At 42.2% G+C, this 16,793-nt stretch overlaps 2 protein-coding genes across 5 annotated transcripts in view; one reads left to right on the top strand and one right to left on the bottom strand.

Annotated features, from left to right (window-relative positions):
* TPGS2 (tubulin polyglutamylase complex subunit 2) overlaps positions 1-4,658 on the bottom strand; it is a 30,889-nt gene extending 26,231 nt beyond the window's left edge. Inside the window, exons 1-2 of one of the 2 annotated variants that reach the window (XM_015848263.2) lie at positions 4,486-4,658; positions 558-637 (exon numbers count right to left, since the gene is read on the bottom strand). In XM_015848263.2, the coding sequence (XP_015703749.1) occupies positions 558-637; positions 4,486-4,558 (153 nt within the window). In that variant the 5' untranslated portion in view covers positions 4,559-4,658. Of the gene's footprint in view, positions 1-557; positions 638-4,485 lie in introns of those variants that run through there. The other variant, XM_015848264.2, reaches the window with a different exon arrangement.
* A 114-nt stretch (positions 4,659-4,772) lies between these two features.
* Positions 4,773-16,793, top strand: part of KIAA1328 (KIAA1328 ortholog) — a 172,192-nt gene continuing 160,171 nt past the window's right edge. Inside the window, exons 1-3 of one of the 3 annotated variants that reach the window (XM_015848261.2) lie at positions 4,863-4,929; positions 8,764-8,799; positions 12,635-12,774. In XM_015848261.2, coding sequence (XP_015703747.2) covers positions 4,878-4,929; positions 8,764-8,799; positions 12,635-12,774 — 228 coding nt within the window. In that variant the 5' untranslated portion in view covers positions 4,863-4,877. Of the gene's footprint in view, positions 4,930-8,763; positions 8,800-12,634; positions 12,775-16,311; positions 16,510-16,793 lie in introns of those variants that run through there. The other 2 variants (XM_015848262.1, XM_032441150.1) reach the window with 2 other exon arrangements.

Here is a 16,793-nt window from a genome sequence, read left to right as displayed (position 1 = left end):
GCACATGGACTACAGTCTTCTTGAACAGGTACTGGGACATACTCCAATGAAAAGATTGAGTGTGTAGCCAGAAAGTGGGGGATGTGAGAAATTGAAGTGATTAGCTGGAAATGAAAAGAAGAATGGATAATTGGAATGGATTGGGTGGCTTATTGGTAATTTCCACCTTTGGGCTTTTACCTTCGAAGTCCTTACATAAAAGAGCCTAATTTTGCCCAAAAATGTGTTGGAGAATTACTTCAACCCTGAGTCAGAACAGACTCCATTGACACTGTAGTCACCATTACTCCTGACTGTTACAGTTATGCAATTCTTTCCTAGAGGTGCTGTTCTGAACATATCCAAGCTAATGATATTTCCCTAAGAGATCAGGTGCATATGGCAGCCCAAAAAGAGAGTAATAACTGATTAAAAAAAAACAACAAAACAAACAAATAACCCCACAATGTGCATCAAACTTGCTAACAGGTCACATCACAATCACAAGATAGCCATTGCATTAGACATTCCCTATGGACTGCTGTATGTTACTGCAGAATTATTACAAAAATACTCACTTGCTCCCATGAAATAATTGCATGGCGATCAGCTGGCTCCTTTTCCACTAACGTCACATCAGAAACACCTGGTGAAGTCTCTAAAAGGAAAAGAGGAGCATGTTTATAGCTGGCATGGGTGAGACCAAGCACTGTTAGACAGACAGTTCTGCAAATTAATCTGAATGACAACTGGGGAAATGGCATTAATAACTGGAGACACTGTGCCTGTGACTGAGCAGGCTCTTTCTCTTGCCTGTAATGTATGTCTTGACACAAGAACGCTGCACAAGATGCCACCCTTTGATAGCTGAGATATGCATTTATACCTTATGCACACACATTACATATACATATATGCACAAAGAAATAAAACAAATGTGCATCTGCACACGTACACGTACCCAAGGACATTTTGTATTCTGAGTCTGGTGATCTGCAGATATTTTATTGAAAAATCAACAATGGGTTCCTGGGCAAACTCAAAGTAAAGAAGAATCTGTCTGTAAGCATGCACTGTGGTTCCAGTGGGGTACGATGCAGTCAGCTTGACATAAGATGTTGTGCAGTGTTACTATGAATTTTTAACAACCACAATCCACAAAGACAGGCGCATTCCAGTTCTGAGTTTAGTGATCAGAATCTGGTCCTGCTGAAGGGACCTGCATGAGCAAACATCAGTTCTCTGGAATCCCAGCTGGACACGTGCAGATCTGTTATGAGCACTGAGCTCATCATTTATAAAAATCATCTGTATATTTCATGAAAGAGAATGCTATATAAATGCAAGATACTAATCTACATGGTGCTATCCTTGCAGGTGTATGACAGTAGAACAGTCTCCCTTGCACTTATTATTTTATAATGTTTTACTTCATCTACAGCCAACTGAAATAGTTCCCACTGACTTCATTCTCTTTGGATCAAATCCAGAAATACTACTTACTTCTTGTTGTGGCAATTGCAAGCCCAGCACACAGGGCTGTTGAATAGAAATAATCACTATGCAGGGCTTTCAAGACTGGCTTTGCTGTGAAAGTATTGGCTCCCAAAGCAGTCAAACATATTGTAATTGCTTTCTGATAAAATATACACAGTGCACTAGACAGGAAAGACAGGCACCAGAGAGCTTTAGTTTGGTTTTTATCTCCAGAGCTAGGCTTTTAATTCTTGCAGTGGTGTTGCCCTTGTCTGCTCTGCTAGTGGAAGACTAACACTCAGATTAAGGAAGCCTGAACTCTGCACTTTGCTTTAACTGTATTTATTTATTTATTTTCAATGGGATAGATAATTTAAAAGACAAAATACAGCATCATAAAATCAAACTCCAAGTAAAAATAAAAATAGTAGGTCACCTAAGTAATCTTTATGGCCAAGGCCCCAGGATACATAAGACTCTCTGATGCTTTGCCAAGTTTTACTTCAGTAGCTGGGTGCATGCTTGGGGGATCTGCCTCTTGCTCAAAAGCCTTTTATATGTATTCTCTGTCTAAAGAAGTGTGTGGAATTGATGATCTAACTAGTCTTTTCCTTCTAAGCTATGCAAGTCTTAAAACATGCTAAGAGATTATCATAACAGAGTAATTGTTATTTCCCTGATCAAAGAAAACAGTAGAGATATTTAATTCATCATGCACAAAGGCTCAGCTGGGATGATGGAAAATTTAATATCCTATCAGTCATAGGAAGATGTCTAAGAATAAGTGAACTGCAACTTCTAAAGAGGTCTGAACCAAATCCAAGATCAAAAGAAAGAAAACCTCCATCTTAAAATCCTGAATGTTATGTTAAAAATACCCTGTGGGTGAACTGAATACCACATTGAACAGATCTGTTTAAGTATAGATGGGAACTCCATTAAATATTAAAGAGGAAAAAAAGGATAAGTCTGCCACGGGTACCCTTTTCTTCCAGATGGAAAATAATCAGAATGCCAACTAGGTTAGAGAAAAGATACAGGATAAATCGTGACTAGTTGATAGCAGTCTTCCCCATTAACTCCTCTGAATGCAGATCACAGTAAACTCAGTCCTGTTTTCTGGACATTTCAACTGGAAACTCTACTAAGGCATATTTCTCAATCAGATAGCTTTTGTTCTTTGAAAGAAACAAACTCTGAAAAGATAGGTAATGGTTTCCCAAAATTTTCAGTTAACCAATCTGAATTTATATGGTGACACAGGTCTCATGAATCAGACTACTTCAATAGGCACAAAATGTGTGAAACTTCCAGAAGGGATGGACAGAAAAAAACCAAAAAGCAAACAGAGAAAATAAATCATTCTGGCAATTGACTAGGGTTTGCCTTGCTATCTTGCACAATACAAAATGAAGGAAAGTCTAGTAATTTTATGAAAAGATCTGCTAAAAGATGCATTTTCCATTATGTTGTTCATCAGTTATTTTACCTTTAAATGCTCTTTGAGTGAAGATGGAGAAATCATGAACTCATACTTGAAAAGCAAAAAAACAACAAAAGAAAACAAATCTTGGGAATCACACAATGGCTTAGGTTGGAAGAGGTATTAAACACCATCCAGTTCCAAAGCCTCTGCGCTATGGGCACAGTTGCCCTCCACCAGCTCAGGCTGCCCAAACTTCCATCCATCCCCACCTTGAACACCTCCAGGGATAGAGCACCCACAGCTTTTCTAGGCAGCCTGTGTGAGGGCCTCACCATTCTCTGAGCAATGAATTTTTCCCTGATATCTAACCTAATTCTCCTTTCTTTTAGTTTAAAACCATTGTTTCCCCTCCTGCTTACATGCCTCATTTAAGTACTGGAAGACTGCAATAAAATCTCCTTGGAGACTTCCAGACTGAACAAGCCAAGCTTCCTCCCTCCCTGGCTTTGTAGAATAGGTGTTCCAGTGCTCTGATCACCTTCATGGCCTTCTCAGGACCCACGTCAACAGCTCTGCATTCTTCTTATGCTGGGGGCCTCAGGCCTGGACATAATACTACAGATGGGGCCTTACAAGGGCAGAACAGAGGGGGACAGTTACTTCTCTCTCTCTTTTAAGCTCTCTTTTTATGCACCCCAGGCACTATTGGTAAGAAGACCAATTAGAAGTCAGAAAAAGACCACTGCACAGAACCTGGGCTCAAAACACTATCCTCACTGATGCCTGTGACAGGAATTTTGCCCTGATCTTTTAATCTAATTTCTCTGAGCGGCAACTTAAGAACTTTTGTGATTAGTGATGAACTTTGGGTATGTGATCACAGAAAGGTTTAGGTTGGAAGGGACCTTAAGTTCATGCAATTCCAACACACTGCTATGTGCTGTTGCCCCCTACCAGATCAAGCTGCGCAGGGCCCTGTCCATCCCAGCCATGACTGCCTCCAGGGATGGGGTACCCACAGCCTGTGGAAGGGCCACAGCACTCTCTTAACAAATTATTTCTTCCTGACATATAACCTGAATCTGCCCTCTTTTAGTTTAAAGCCATTCCTTTGTCCCATCGCTAACAGACCATCCAAAAATGTGATCTGTAAGCTCCCCTCAAACACTGTAAGGCTGCAGAGAGGCAAGACTCTGTCCTGCAGCGGAGAGAATGGATTAAATAGTTACACCAACAAATGTGGTCTTTAAAATTCCTAAGAAAACACTCTGGAAACTGCTGCTTGTAACGTTCCCATACACCAGGCTTGAGGCAGACGTCTGCTTTTCCAGCCACACAAACGGCAGCTCCAAGCCAGGCAGAAGGCCTAACAAAGCCAACATCCCGAATGAAATCTGATGACAACGAGACAGGTTTTGGCTGAGGAGCCTCCAGCAGCGGGCAGGGCCTGGTCACAGCGCAGAGCCCACCTCGGGATGGAGAGAAGCTGGAACATGCTCTTATCGGTTCCTTGCAGCCCGTCAGGCCGGGCCGTGCCCGCTGCCCACCTCCCTGCGGCCAAGAACCTGCTCCCGGAGCACGCCCCGCTCCCACCGAGCGCTCACCCAGGATCCGCGTCACCCCCAGGGTGAGTTTGTCCAGGTGGGGCCTGATGGCGGCCGGGGGCTTCTCGTCCATCCTCGGCAGGGCGCTGCCCGGCGCCCCTCAAACAGCGACACCGACGTGTGTATGGGGGAAACGCGTGCGATGGTCCTTCTCGCACCCCGTAGCAACGCTAGGCCGCGGGGCGCGCTGGGAGCTGTAGTCCTTGAGGCGCGGCCAGCCCGCAGCGGGAGCGAGAGTAGTTACAGCCCACCGGACTACAATTCCCATAATGCCCCGCTCTTCCGCTCGGCGCTCCTTAGCCGCCGCAAGGTGAAGGCGGTGCGGGCAGCCAATGGGAGCCGAGCGCTGGGGGGGCGGCGGGGGGCACTCTGGGAGTGGCGGTTGTTTCAAGATGGCGGAGGCGGCCCCTGAGCCGGGTGGGGATGTGTATTGGAGCCGGGACGGTATCCTTACACCGCATGGAGGAGGGCCATGGCGCCCGGGGGCGGTGTGAGGAGGAGGAGGGAGAGGGGAGGGAGGACGGGAGGCAGCCGTGGGGGGCGGGCAGCAAAGCGGGGAAACTGAGGCGGGGGATGCGGCCTCGGTGGGGGGTGGTTGTGTGGGGTGGTTGTGTGGGGGCTGCACTGTGCTGAGGGTGCCGGTGTCGCGGGTGGGGCTGTGGCCATTGCAATGGATCTGAGGGTACGGGGGGCTCAAACTGAGAGTGTGTATGGGGGGACCCGGAGCCTGTCCTGTGGGCTGGGGGCTGCTGGGTCTGTCAGAGCCATGGGGGGTAACAGGGAGGGAGTGAGGGGATTGGGAAGGAATTGGCAAGGAAACACTGAGCTGAAGGTTCCTGACAATAGCAGGACACGGGGAAATGGTTTTAAGTTGAAAGAGGGAAGATTGAGGTTGGATGTCAGGGGGAAGTTCTTCACTAGGAGAGTGGTTAGGCCCTGGAACAGGCTGCCCAGGGAGGTTGTGGATGCCCCGTCCTTGGAGGTGTTCAAGACCAGGTTGGACAGGGCCCTGGGCAACCTGATCTAGTGAAGGTGTATGTTTGGTGGCCCTGCCAGGCAGGGGGGTTGGAACTACATGATCCTTGAGGTCCCTTCCAACCCGGGTCATTCTGTAATTCTGTGATTCCGCTGGCATTACAGAGGTGTGGAAGGTACATCTTTTGTGAATAGAGCAGGAGTTTGGCTATAAAGGTGAGCCTTTGGGCACCCGAGAGCTCTGTGTGTGTGTGAGGTGAGCGCCAGGCTGAGGTGGGTCTGCAGGAGGTGTGGTGGTGGGAGTTCAGGGAGAGGACACAGTGTTTGTGCTGTTGGGGTGTAGCAGGTGAAAGGCTGGTTGGAGAGGTAAACAGCTCAGACATGTTGAAAGAGTTGGCATAGACGTTTCGACTCATAAGGCTGAGTTGGAGGCTTGGTTGCTTAGAAAACATTAGGATTGGCTTGAAGGTGTGGAAGACCAATGGGACATGACAGGAGGTCTGTCATGGTGGAAGTTTAGGCGCTGATGATTTAGCTGTAGAAGGACTTGAGGCATTGCAGTTGCTGGTGCTGAGCTTGAGATTCTAGCCTCAGCCAAAAGTGATTCAAAAGAAAGGTATGCATGCGTGCTCTCGTATTTATGTTTGACTGCGCACTCACTCCAAAACAATGCACAAGTGGAATGGGCCAACCATCCAAAGGGCTGATTGGGGGCACTTTGTTATAAGTCTTGGAAGATTTCCAATTTGGGCTTAAAAAAAAATAACAATAAAATAGTGCAACTTTCTTTGTTTCTTTTTCATATCGGACTCGTTGCTGCAGTGTCACTACCCAGTTTAGCTGTGGAGAAGTTGATGCAGTTACAGTTGCAGTATTTGTGTATTTTTAACAATTAATTACTAGGATGACAGGTAATCTCCTATGACCATATATGGTCTCCAGAGCACACAATAGCAGTACTCTCAAGCATTAAGATATTCCAAGGAATCTTCTGTTCTATGAGTTTTTGCAAGTGGATAGCGTTGCTTCCAATCTTAGAAAAGGTTAAGTACACTGAAATAGGTCAATCCCAGGAATAAATAGTATAGTAGATGCTTTTAAAGAAGGGAGGAGGTTGGGTCTTGAGAGATTTGGTAATATTGAGCTGAAGGAGATGGAACTTTTCTCTGTAAGAGCCAAATAAGTGCTGCATAGTGAGGCAGACTTCAATGTGCTGCACTGCTGTGTGTCTCTAGTTTGCTGTAGGTCAGCTACTGTCGCCTTGAGCATCAGCTATAATTCCAGCAGGGTTATAACACAGTCAGACCATTTGGAATCTTGAGAGGCATATGGTAGTGAATTTATTTTAAATGGTTGATGCTTGTAATGTCCTCAGTCTTTCACTCTGAGACAGCGATCCTGGGCCTGTTTATGGCAATTTTCAGTCTCAGTAATTAAGGAAAAATGTTCTGACTTTGGTTTAATCTAATGCCCTAGGTAGCAGATTTTTGTGGAAGGGTGGTTCTGATGGCTTGGGGGAGAAACAGCATCAGCTTTGGTTGATTTTTCTTTTTTTAATCCCTCTGTTAGGTACCTACCTACAACAGTGCCAGTATGGGTGGCAAACTAAAAAGCCCAATTTGTTTAGGCAAGTGTTTTTTTTTCTTTTTTTTTTTTTTTTTCTTTTCTGCAGACATATGTTGTTGACACATATTAACCATATGTCAGCTGAGAAATAAATGAAGTTTGCTGTTTCTAGTACCAGTTTGAGTTGAAGATCTCTGGTATCCCGTGGGCTGCTGTCATAGTTTTGCTGACACGACTGTTTGGATTTGGCTGTTACCCAGTCTGGGCCTTGATCTGCATTGGTGATTTTTGGAAAGAGGAAACATGGTGTTTTACTTTTAGAGTTGATTCAGTTCTTTCACCTGGTTCATGACATGACCCCACATTGTGCTCTGACAGAGACAGCAGGCTGCAGCTTATGGCTGAGAACAAAAGTACATTCAGTGCTTGTAGAGACACTACTGACACCAGTATGAGATGAAGCTGCTCTCAGAGTTGTCTAAGATGATGAGAGATAATTGTTTATAAGTGATAATGTGGATCAAAAAGATTACAGTGGACTATGTGACCGTGTCCTTCCAGTGTGCCAGCTATCCGTTGTGTGATGGATAGTGAGGACTAACTGAATTTCAACTAATTGAAATTTCTATCCAGAGATGAAAGCTTCTGTTTTCTAATAGATTTTTTTTTATGTCACATGGCAACTTGGTAAGTTTTTGAGTGAGAGCTGGCATAGGTTAGCTGAAGTATTTTCACAATTTCATTTGATTGTGCAAGACTTTAACTTATCTGTAAACAATACAGAAACTAAGCAATTGAGTAAACTGACTAAACTTTTAAAGCTGAGGAAAGACAAATAGTAGAAACCAAAATGTTAGTGGAGGAGAGCCGTGTACCCTCAGCTTTTGTTTTGCACTTCAGTGTAATGTTTGTAACTTATGTAGGAATAAAAACCAGTACTTTCAGCTAAATGCAACTGTTGCTTTAAGGAAGGTTTTCTAGTTTACACCCTTCCCTGAATTGTGTTGAGTCCTATTTGTAGTGATTTCTAGGAGGCGAGGTTGCAGATTCAGTGACTGCTAACATAGCACAGATACATGGTGACAGGTCCTTTGTGAGTTTTGGAGTGTTTTCTGCAGTCAAGTAATTTAATAGTTAAAGTTTTTAAATTTATATGGCTTCCTTTTAGAAATGGCTCCAGAGCATCTTCATCTTGTTAAAGAGAACAAGTCCTCAGGCTTTCAGCTGGTAGATGCCATGTGATGGTCATATGAGAATGACCAACTTCCCTAGAAATTTTTTTTAGTTTATCCCCATTTGCATTTCTCAGAATAATCTGTACAAAATATAGTATTGCACTGCTGTACAAACATGGACTATTTGGGAAGTTTGTCTTCTCTGCATGCCAAGGGATTAGTTATATAATGAAATCCTGCTCTGATTTAAATATATTATAACTTCATTCTCATAGTAATTGCTCTCATAACTGGGGCTGCTCCCTGGGATGTTTCTTGAAGGTGACCTCTGAGATAACCTTTACTGTCTAAACTAAAGGCACAGTGAAGGAGAAGTAGCACTTTTAGCAATTAGAGCGTTTTCTTATTTATTTTTTCCTTCCTAATTGAGTTTTTCTTCCTTCTGATGCTCTCAAAGTTTTGCTAATTTGCTTTCTTATCAACCACCTGCTAAAATTAAAGGCAAGATACTTGTATATTTGGCTGTCTTTGTATTTATTACCTTTAACAAAGCTACATGCAGTATCTGATGAAGAACAGCCAAGGGTATACGTTTCAGGTATGACCTTATAATAGCTGTAAACAAAGTTTTTTTTTTTTCCTGTGAATGCTAAACTTTGCAGTGTTTTTCCAGGAATGTGGTTTATGTGTATAAGTGTGTAAGGCACAGAGTCATCACAAATAATTTAACTTGTAATGAGACATGAAGGATTATAGCAGAGGATTTATGCACTTCTGCTTAGATAAGCACAGAGTGTAAGATAAACAGCTTCAGGGGAGTTTTTTCCTATTGCAAGTACATCATAGTGTTTTCAGTATATAAGGTAAGCTGAATTTTTAATATGGTCTTCAAGGGATGTTGAAGCATTAGAGCTTCACAGATCTTTCTCAAATTTTGAAGAAAACAGTTAAAATGAATCATAGAATCAAATAATGATTTGCATTGGAAGGGACCTTTAGGACCATGCAGTTCCAACCCCCTGCTGTTGGCAGGGACACCTCCCACTAGACCAGGTTATTCAAAGCCTCATCCAGCCTGGCCTTAAATGCCATCAGGGAGGGGGCATCCACAGCTTTGCTGGGCGACCTGTTTCATTGTCTCACCACCTTAAAGTAAAGAATTTCTCTTCATATGTAGTCAAAATTTACCCTCTTCTAGCTTATAACTGTTTCCCCTTATCCTGCTGCTATATGCCCTTATAAAAAGTCCCTCCCTGGCTTTTCTGTAGCCCCACTTTAGTTACTGGAAAGGTATAATGTCTCCTTGAAGCCTTCTCTTCTCCAGGCTGAAGAGCCCCATTTCCACATCCTTGTTCTGTTGGTGGTCCCACAACTGGTTCCATGTTGGGTCTCATGAGAGCAGAGCAGAGGGGCAGAATCACCTGCCTCATCCTGTTGGTCACACTTCTCTTGATGCAGTGCATCATATGGTTGGCCCTCTGGGCTGCAACCATACATTGCCAGCTCACGTTGAGTCTGATCAGTCAACACCCCAAACCCTTCTCTTCAGGGCTGCTCTCAAGCCATTCTCTGCCCAACCTGTATTTGTGCTTGAGACTGCTCCAACCCAGGTGTAGGATCTTGCACTTGGCCTTGTTGAACTTCATGAGGTTGGTATGGACCCACCTCTCCAGCCTGTCCAGGTCCCTCTGGATGGCATCTCTTCCCTCTCGTGTTTCAACTGCACCTCACAGCTTCGTGCTGTCTGCAAACTTGCAGAGGGTGCACTCAATTCTACTGTCCACGTTGCTTACAAAGAAGTTATATGGTACTGGTCCCAGCACCAGTCCCTAAGGAATGTCACTTGTCACAAGTCTCCACTTGTTTTTTTTTGATTGTGTCATCAGCTGCAGCTCCCTGAGTGCCACCATCGGGCCAATTCCATATCCAGTTAGTGGTCCATCCATCAAATCCATTTTTCTCTGTGAAGCCATGCAGGACAGTGCAAAACACTTTGCACAGGTCCAGGTAGATGACATCAGTTGCACTTCCTTTATCTACTGACACTGTAAGTCTGTCACAAAAGGTCACCAGGCTTTTCAGATGTGACTTGCCTTTGGTGAAGCTTTGCTAGTTACCAGCAATCACCTCATCTTTATTTGCCATGTGCCTTAGTAGAGTCTTCAGGAGGATCTGTTCCATGATATTGCCAGGCATAGAAGTGAGACTGAATGGCCTGGATCGTCTTTTTCACTTCTTGAAAATGGGGGCTAATGTTTCTCTTTTCCAATCAGTGGGGACTTCACCAGACTGCCGTGATGTTTCAAATATGATGGACAGTGGCCTGGCAACTTCATCTGCCAGTTCCCTCAGGACCTGTGGATGGATCCGATCGAGTCCCATGGACTCCTGCACCTTCAGGTTCTTTACATGGTCTCAGACCTGATCTTCACTTCCAGCAGGCAGATCTTCCTTCTCCCAGTTCTTACCTTTGCTTTCTGCAACTTGGGTAGTGTTGCTAGAGCCCTTGCCAGTGAGGCCTGAAGCAAAGAAGTCATTGAGCACCTCAGCTCTCTCTGTATTCCTCATGACCAGGCCTCTAGTTGCCTTCCAGAGAGGGCCCACATCCTCGCTTACCTTCTTTTTAATCACTGATATACCTGTAGAATTCCTTCTTGTTCCCCTTGATGCCCCTAGTTGGATTTAATTCTGTCTGAATTTTAGCTTTCCTAGTCTGATCCCTGGATGCTCAGACAACTTCTTTCTATTCCTGCCACGTAACCTGTTCCTGCTTCCACTCTGTATAGACTTTACTAAGTCCAGGAGCTCCTTGTTGATCCACGGAGGACTCCTGGCATTCTTGCCTGCCTTCCTTTTTCTCAGGATGTGCTGCTTCTGAGCATGGAGAAGATGGTCCTTGGATACTGACCAGCTTTCTTGGGTCCCTCTTCCCCCTGGAGCATAATAGAACAACTGTTCTAATAAAAATCTCTGGATATACGAGGTCTGCTCTGAAATAAATGCCTCTGATTTTATTATTTTGGCGCATGCTGTCAGAGGCAGATGATGGTGGTATGGCAGTACTGAGCCTTTGCAGCAGTATTCTGTTACTTTTTGTTGCCATATGACAGATGGCTGAAGAGTGGCAGTCTGACAAAATATCATCTGACACAGAAGTGCGTATATAGCAAAGGTGTGTCATTGAATTCCTTCCTGTGGAAAAAATGTCACCCATTGACATTCACTGAAGACTGCTGAACATTCATGGAGACCAAACAGTGGATGTGAACACAGTGGGGCAGTGGGTGGTGCATTTTAGCAGTGCTGGCAGTGACAGTGTGTCAAGTCCACCGGTGCAAATGTTTACAAGCACGGCATGCAGACTCTTGTTCATTGTTGGAAAAAATGCAGAGCTAATGGTGGTGACTGTTGATAACTAGTGTTCTGTAGATGAGAATTTGCACTATCAAATAGTGTTATTGTGCTGTTTGTATCTGTTGCAGTTTCTTTGGAATTAAATAGGAGGCATTACTTTTGAAGCAGCCTGTGTATTTTTTAAATAGTATAGTTTGAGCCAGGTGATGTTATACAATGTGCCCTAGAAAGAAAGCCATGATCCAAAATGCTGTAATACTCTCCCTCTCTGATGTTTGTAAAGAGAATGTCAGAAACATCGATTTTCCCTTGTGTCCAAGCACAGAGATGTTAAAGCTTATTAATTTTGTTCTTTAACTCGAACTGTTATCTCGCTTCTAAAGCTCATTGCCCAAAGAAAAGTTTGCTGGTGTAAATTCAGTATTTTTTGTTCAAAATTTTTTGCCCTTCTGAACCATCAAGATTTGCTCTTTCAGGCTGCTGGCTTTTGTGTGGTCTTGGAAGGTTTTAGGGTCACTGTTGTCACTTCAAAATTGCACTGTCAGAATGTTTATTGCTCTTTTGTTGTAACCATTAGTAGGAGCGGACTAGTTCCATGCATGGCAAGATCTGTAGGGTGTGCACTGCAGTGTTACTTCACTCATCCATGTGGTGGTCCTGAGAGGAAGAGTTAGTCTGAGCAATTAGTAGGCAGGCTGAAAAACATAAAAAATGTGTATTTTATTGCAGAAATTTTAACAGTGCTACTTCCTTTTGGTTTCCATTTGTCTTTGAATGTCAAAGCATCAGTTGGTTTTATGCCTTTGAATCTTAAACGTAAAGTTTTGTATTGAATCTCAGAAGAAAAAGAGCATGTTTCAGGATTCGATTCCATATCCATGTGACTGGGTTCTGTTCAGTGCCATGTGCTTCCTTTTTTTCTACTCATATACTCATAATGACTAAATTTTGTATGGAGTGAGACGCTGGGGGAGACTGCAAACAAATACTGAAATTTTCATTCTTCTCAAAAATAGCTGCTAAAGAAGGGTCTCTTTTGTCTTCATAACCCATGTGTTCTGTTTGTCTTTCATCTACAGGATTGTCTACAAAAGGAAATTTAAGAACAAGGTGTTTACCAAAATGTCATAAAGGTGAAACTGAGCTGGAGGTGCCTGTAGCTGTTTCTTCTGTTTCCATGGATCCTGCTAGAAGCACAGGAGATCTGACAGGACATCAGGTCAGTAAAGGCAAATTTTTCTTGCTGTGCCAAGTGCATGTAGTGAAAAAATGTCAGAAAATCTTTAGACTGAAAACTTCTGAATGGTTTTAGAGAGCTACTGTTCTTGAAGACTTGATTTTTTTGCCCGCTTGCACTGTGACCTGCAAAAATTACTTTTCCACTTGGGTGGCTTGTTATCTAAAAGAGAACAAAAGCTGAATGTGCTAATTTGTGTAAGTGGTTTGCAACCAGTGCTATATAAAATGAGCATAAAGTGGATGTGTAGAGGGAGGGAGCAGTAGCATCTAATTCATTTGTTACTTGCCAAACACACAGGTAGTATTTCACTCTGAATAGACTGACTAGTTTCATTGGATGCGTTTTAACTTTTAGAAGCAACACCTATAACATTTTTTTCACTGATCCATTGTTGTGGCTGCTCATGTAAAATTGCTTTCCGTTTTTGACAATAAAAGTTACAGTGTGTCAGAGTAATAGGATTAATGGGGTAAGTTGATAATACCTTTGATTGCTGCGGTGAACTGTCTCGTCGACTCCTGTGACAGTAGACAGTTGACAAATTTCAAAGCAGTAGGGTTTTCCTTGGAAGTTTATTTTGTATTCTAAGGTATCTTGTGATATTTGGAAAATTATTGAGCAATGCCATTTTTTCTAACAAGATTTGGACAGTATAATGATGATTAAAGCCATTTAAATACTTTTAAGTATCTTGCTTGGTAGTCATCTGGAGTAACTTTCTTAGTTATTAATGTGAGGTATTTTTGTACTTCCAGGCAGTATGAAAAACTTTTGACTGCTTCTGGCTCACTGCTTTGTTAACATGCATTAAGCGTTATTTTGCATCTGAGTGAAGATGTCTGTCATCTGTGTGCTACCTAAATGCTGTGTGCCGCACATGTATGTTCAGTGTGAAGATGGATCACACTTTTCTTGATAGTTTGACAGTGTCATTGCTCTTTGAATCCTTAAGCAGCTCTATTTTCCACCTCATGACATACATGCTGGGATTCATTTTTAGGACTGCTCCTGGTCTCTTCACAGTTTCAATGTCTTTCTATCAGTACTTGCTTTTAGAAGGCTGGTATGTACGTCCAGTTTGCAAATGATGTTGTTGTTAAGTGACATGTGGAGAAATTTCACAGATAGCTACCATTATGCAAAGTCTTTATGTACATATGTTTTGTCATAAGCATCTGCAAGCCCCATGCCTCATAGATGTTTTCATACCTAACTTTAAAATCTGTAGTACTCTGACTCTCCATTTGAGATTCAGATGTACCTTCACAACAGCAACAATACAGTAAGTTCAAATCCTTTACTCTTTTCTAACCAGTTTTTTCTCATGTCATTCACATTCCTCATGGAAACTTTGTACTTTGAAGATATAAACTCAATATCAGAGTTTATCAGAACAAATACATTTTACTTGTTATGGAAGAGGAACATTTCTCAAAGTTTAATCACAAGGAGTTTTCATGACTAAAACAAATAATTTTCTTCCAGGTGTTTGTAGGGTTAAATGTATGTCTAGAGAAATTTAATCGCTTAATTTTGATGCTCTTTGCATATTGTACTGGTAGGTAGCTCACTATTACAATTTAACAGGATTGTCTATTGAAGAGAATGGCTTGGATTTCAGATTAATTTGAATCTTAGCAGAAATAGCTTACTTACCTTTTCTTCTTCCATGTGGATTTGACTAAATATAACAGGTTGAGAGTTTTGGAGAAGACTTCAGGAAGGTCTTGTTAGTTCTGGAGGGTTTTTTTCATGGATTGAATGAATCAGTTGTTAACTGTTCTTGGTCATAATTTTCCATCTTCCTACTTCCTGTTTGACAGAATTTGTCTACTTCTTTCATGCAGGTTGTCCTCTTCCAAAGTGTGGTTTATAAAGTTAGAGAATCTTCTTATGTAGTATATTACATCTAGAAAAAAAAAAGTCAAAAAACTATTGGCATCTGTCTCATTGGTCATCTTGCTTTTATGATTATGGCAGAGCTGTTGCTGTGCTTCATTGCACAGTTTGATTTTGAGAAGTGAAGCCGGCAGGACTGGGGAAATGATTATCCCTTTCTACTCTGCTGCTGTGAGGCCTTACCTGCAGTACTGCAACCAGCTCTGGGGTCCCCCTCACAGGAGGGATGTGGAGCTGTTGGAAGAATCCAGTGGAGGGCCATGAAGATGCTGAGGGCTGGAGCACCTCTCCTGTGAAGACAGGCTGAGGGAGCCTGGAAAAGAGGAGGCTCCAAGGAAGCCTTACTGTGGCCTTCTGGTACTTGAAGAGACCTTAAAAGTTGGGGAGGGACTGCCTTTTTATGTGATCTGATAGCAGCAGGACAAAGAGGAATGGCTTTAAACTAGAAGAGGAAAAATTTAGGTTAGATGTTAAGGAATTCTTTACTCAGAAGGTGGTGAGCCACTGGTACAGGTTACCCAGAGAAGCTGTGTATGCATTGTCCTGGGACCTTGGCAGCCTGATATAGTTGATAGGTGGCAGCTGTGCCCATGGCAGGGGTTTGGAACTGGATGGGCTTTAAGGCCCCTTACAACGTAAGCCATTCTATGACAAGTATTACAGTACAAGCCTGCCTTAAGAATTTTTTGTCTGCCATCTGTCCATACTTATGTATAGTACTAAAAAACACAGACTAATTTTTCAGTTTTTCCTTTTCCTCATTCTTGTCTATTTGTCTGAAAATATGTATGTGGGAAAGTGTGGGACATTGTTAAAATTTCCTTTATTAAAGCAATCAAACTTATGACATTTTTTTGAATGTCAAAACAACTTTTTTTTTTTTTTTTTTTTAAAGATTCCACCAGCAGTCAACTAAAAAAAGAATAAAAATCATTTTCAGACACAAGAAATGAACATCATTTAAGTTTAGTTTAGTTGAACTTAAATACAGTTATGTTGAAGGCTTTCTTTGTGTGATAGTAAGTGGTATATGCTTGGGAAGGTAACTGGAATCCACTTGAAAAGCACAGAAGTGTAATTTGTCTTGTGAAACTGTGTTTTCAACTAAAATATCTTGGTGTTGAAATGAGAGTGTACTTGCAGGGTCAGGTGGATATAACAAGACTGTAAAATCATCACCCCTTTGGAGCGCTGCATAGTCCTTTGTTTTAAACCACTGTTCAAGAAGCAATTAGCTAAGAGTAGAAAGGGACACTTCCTTTCTGATGCGTGTAGGTCAGCTGCTATTACTGCTAATGAGGGGAGATAAGTCCAGTGTTTGCTTTCTATGTTCAGAGGTTGTTTTGTGCTGTATTGTGCTAACTTGGCCAAGCTGCAAAGCACTTGTTAGCCTTCTTGTATCTCATGTTAAGCACTGCATGTGCTTAGGGAGGTTTGTAAAAGGCTGGACTGAAAATAAACAAGAAAGACTAAGTAGAAATATTTAAACATGCCAAAATCTTGGGCAGAACAGCACAGCTATTATTACTGCTGTCATCTCAGGCTTGTTATTTTGTGCTTATTGCTAGCAGTGGAGAACTGACAAGTTTCTGGAGAATAAAAGCAATTTTGACTAAATATCTTTTTCTCACTTGGAAACACCCAAAATAGGTAGTAAGAGCAGTAACGGGGCACTGCAAAGGATTATAGACGTACAGCAATATGCCCTCTGGTGGACATTGATAACAAATGCTGCTGTTTTCAGAGGTAATAAATGAGTGTGTTAAAAGAACTGAAGTACTGGAATATGCTAAAGATTTCTTCTGAGAAGGAATGGTAAGTTGAGAAGGTAGCATATAAATAATTAAAAACAAACAGTAATGAAATAAAAAGGGCTGTATACTTTTTGATGTTTTAAAAGATTGTATGAAATAAGGAATTAAATTAACAATATACTGCACACATTTTTTTGCTGTTTTGCATGCTTTGCTCACAAATGCTAAATTGGAATGTTTTTTTCCTACTATGTATTTCAGGATTCTAATAACATAAAGTCTGAGCCTGAGTTTGGATATCGCTGCACTAGATTTCTAAGTCATGAGAATCTATTGCATTTTATC

This window comes from Coturnix japonica, chromosome Z, assembly GCF_001577835.2.
Source record: "Coturnix japonica isolate 7356 chromosome Z, Coturnix japonica 2.1, whole genome shotgun sequence".
Taxonomy (NCBI): domain Eukaryota; kingdom Metazoa; phylum Chordata; class Aves; order Galliformes; family Phasianidae; genus Coturnix; species Coturnix japonica.
This window is presented reverse-complemented; position numbering and strand designations above follow the sequence as displayed.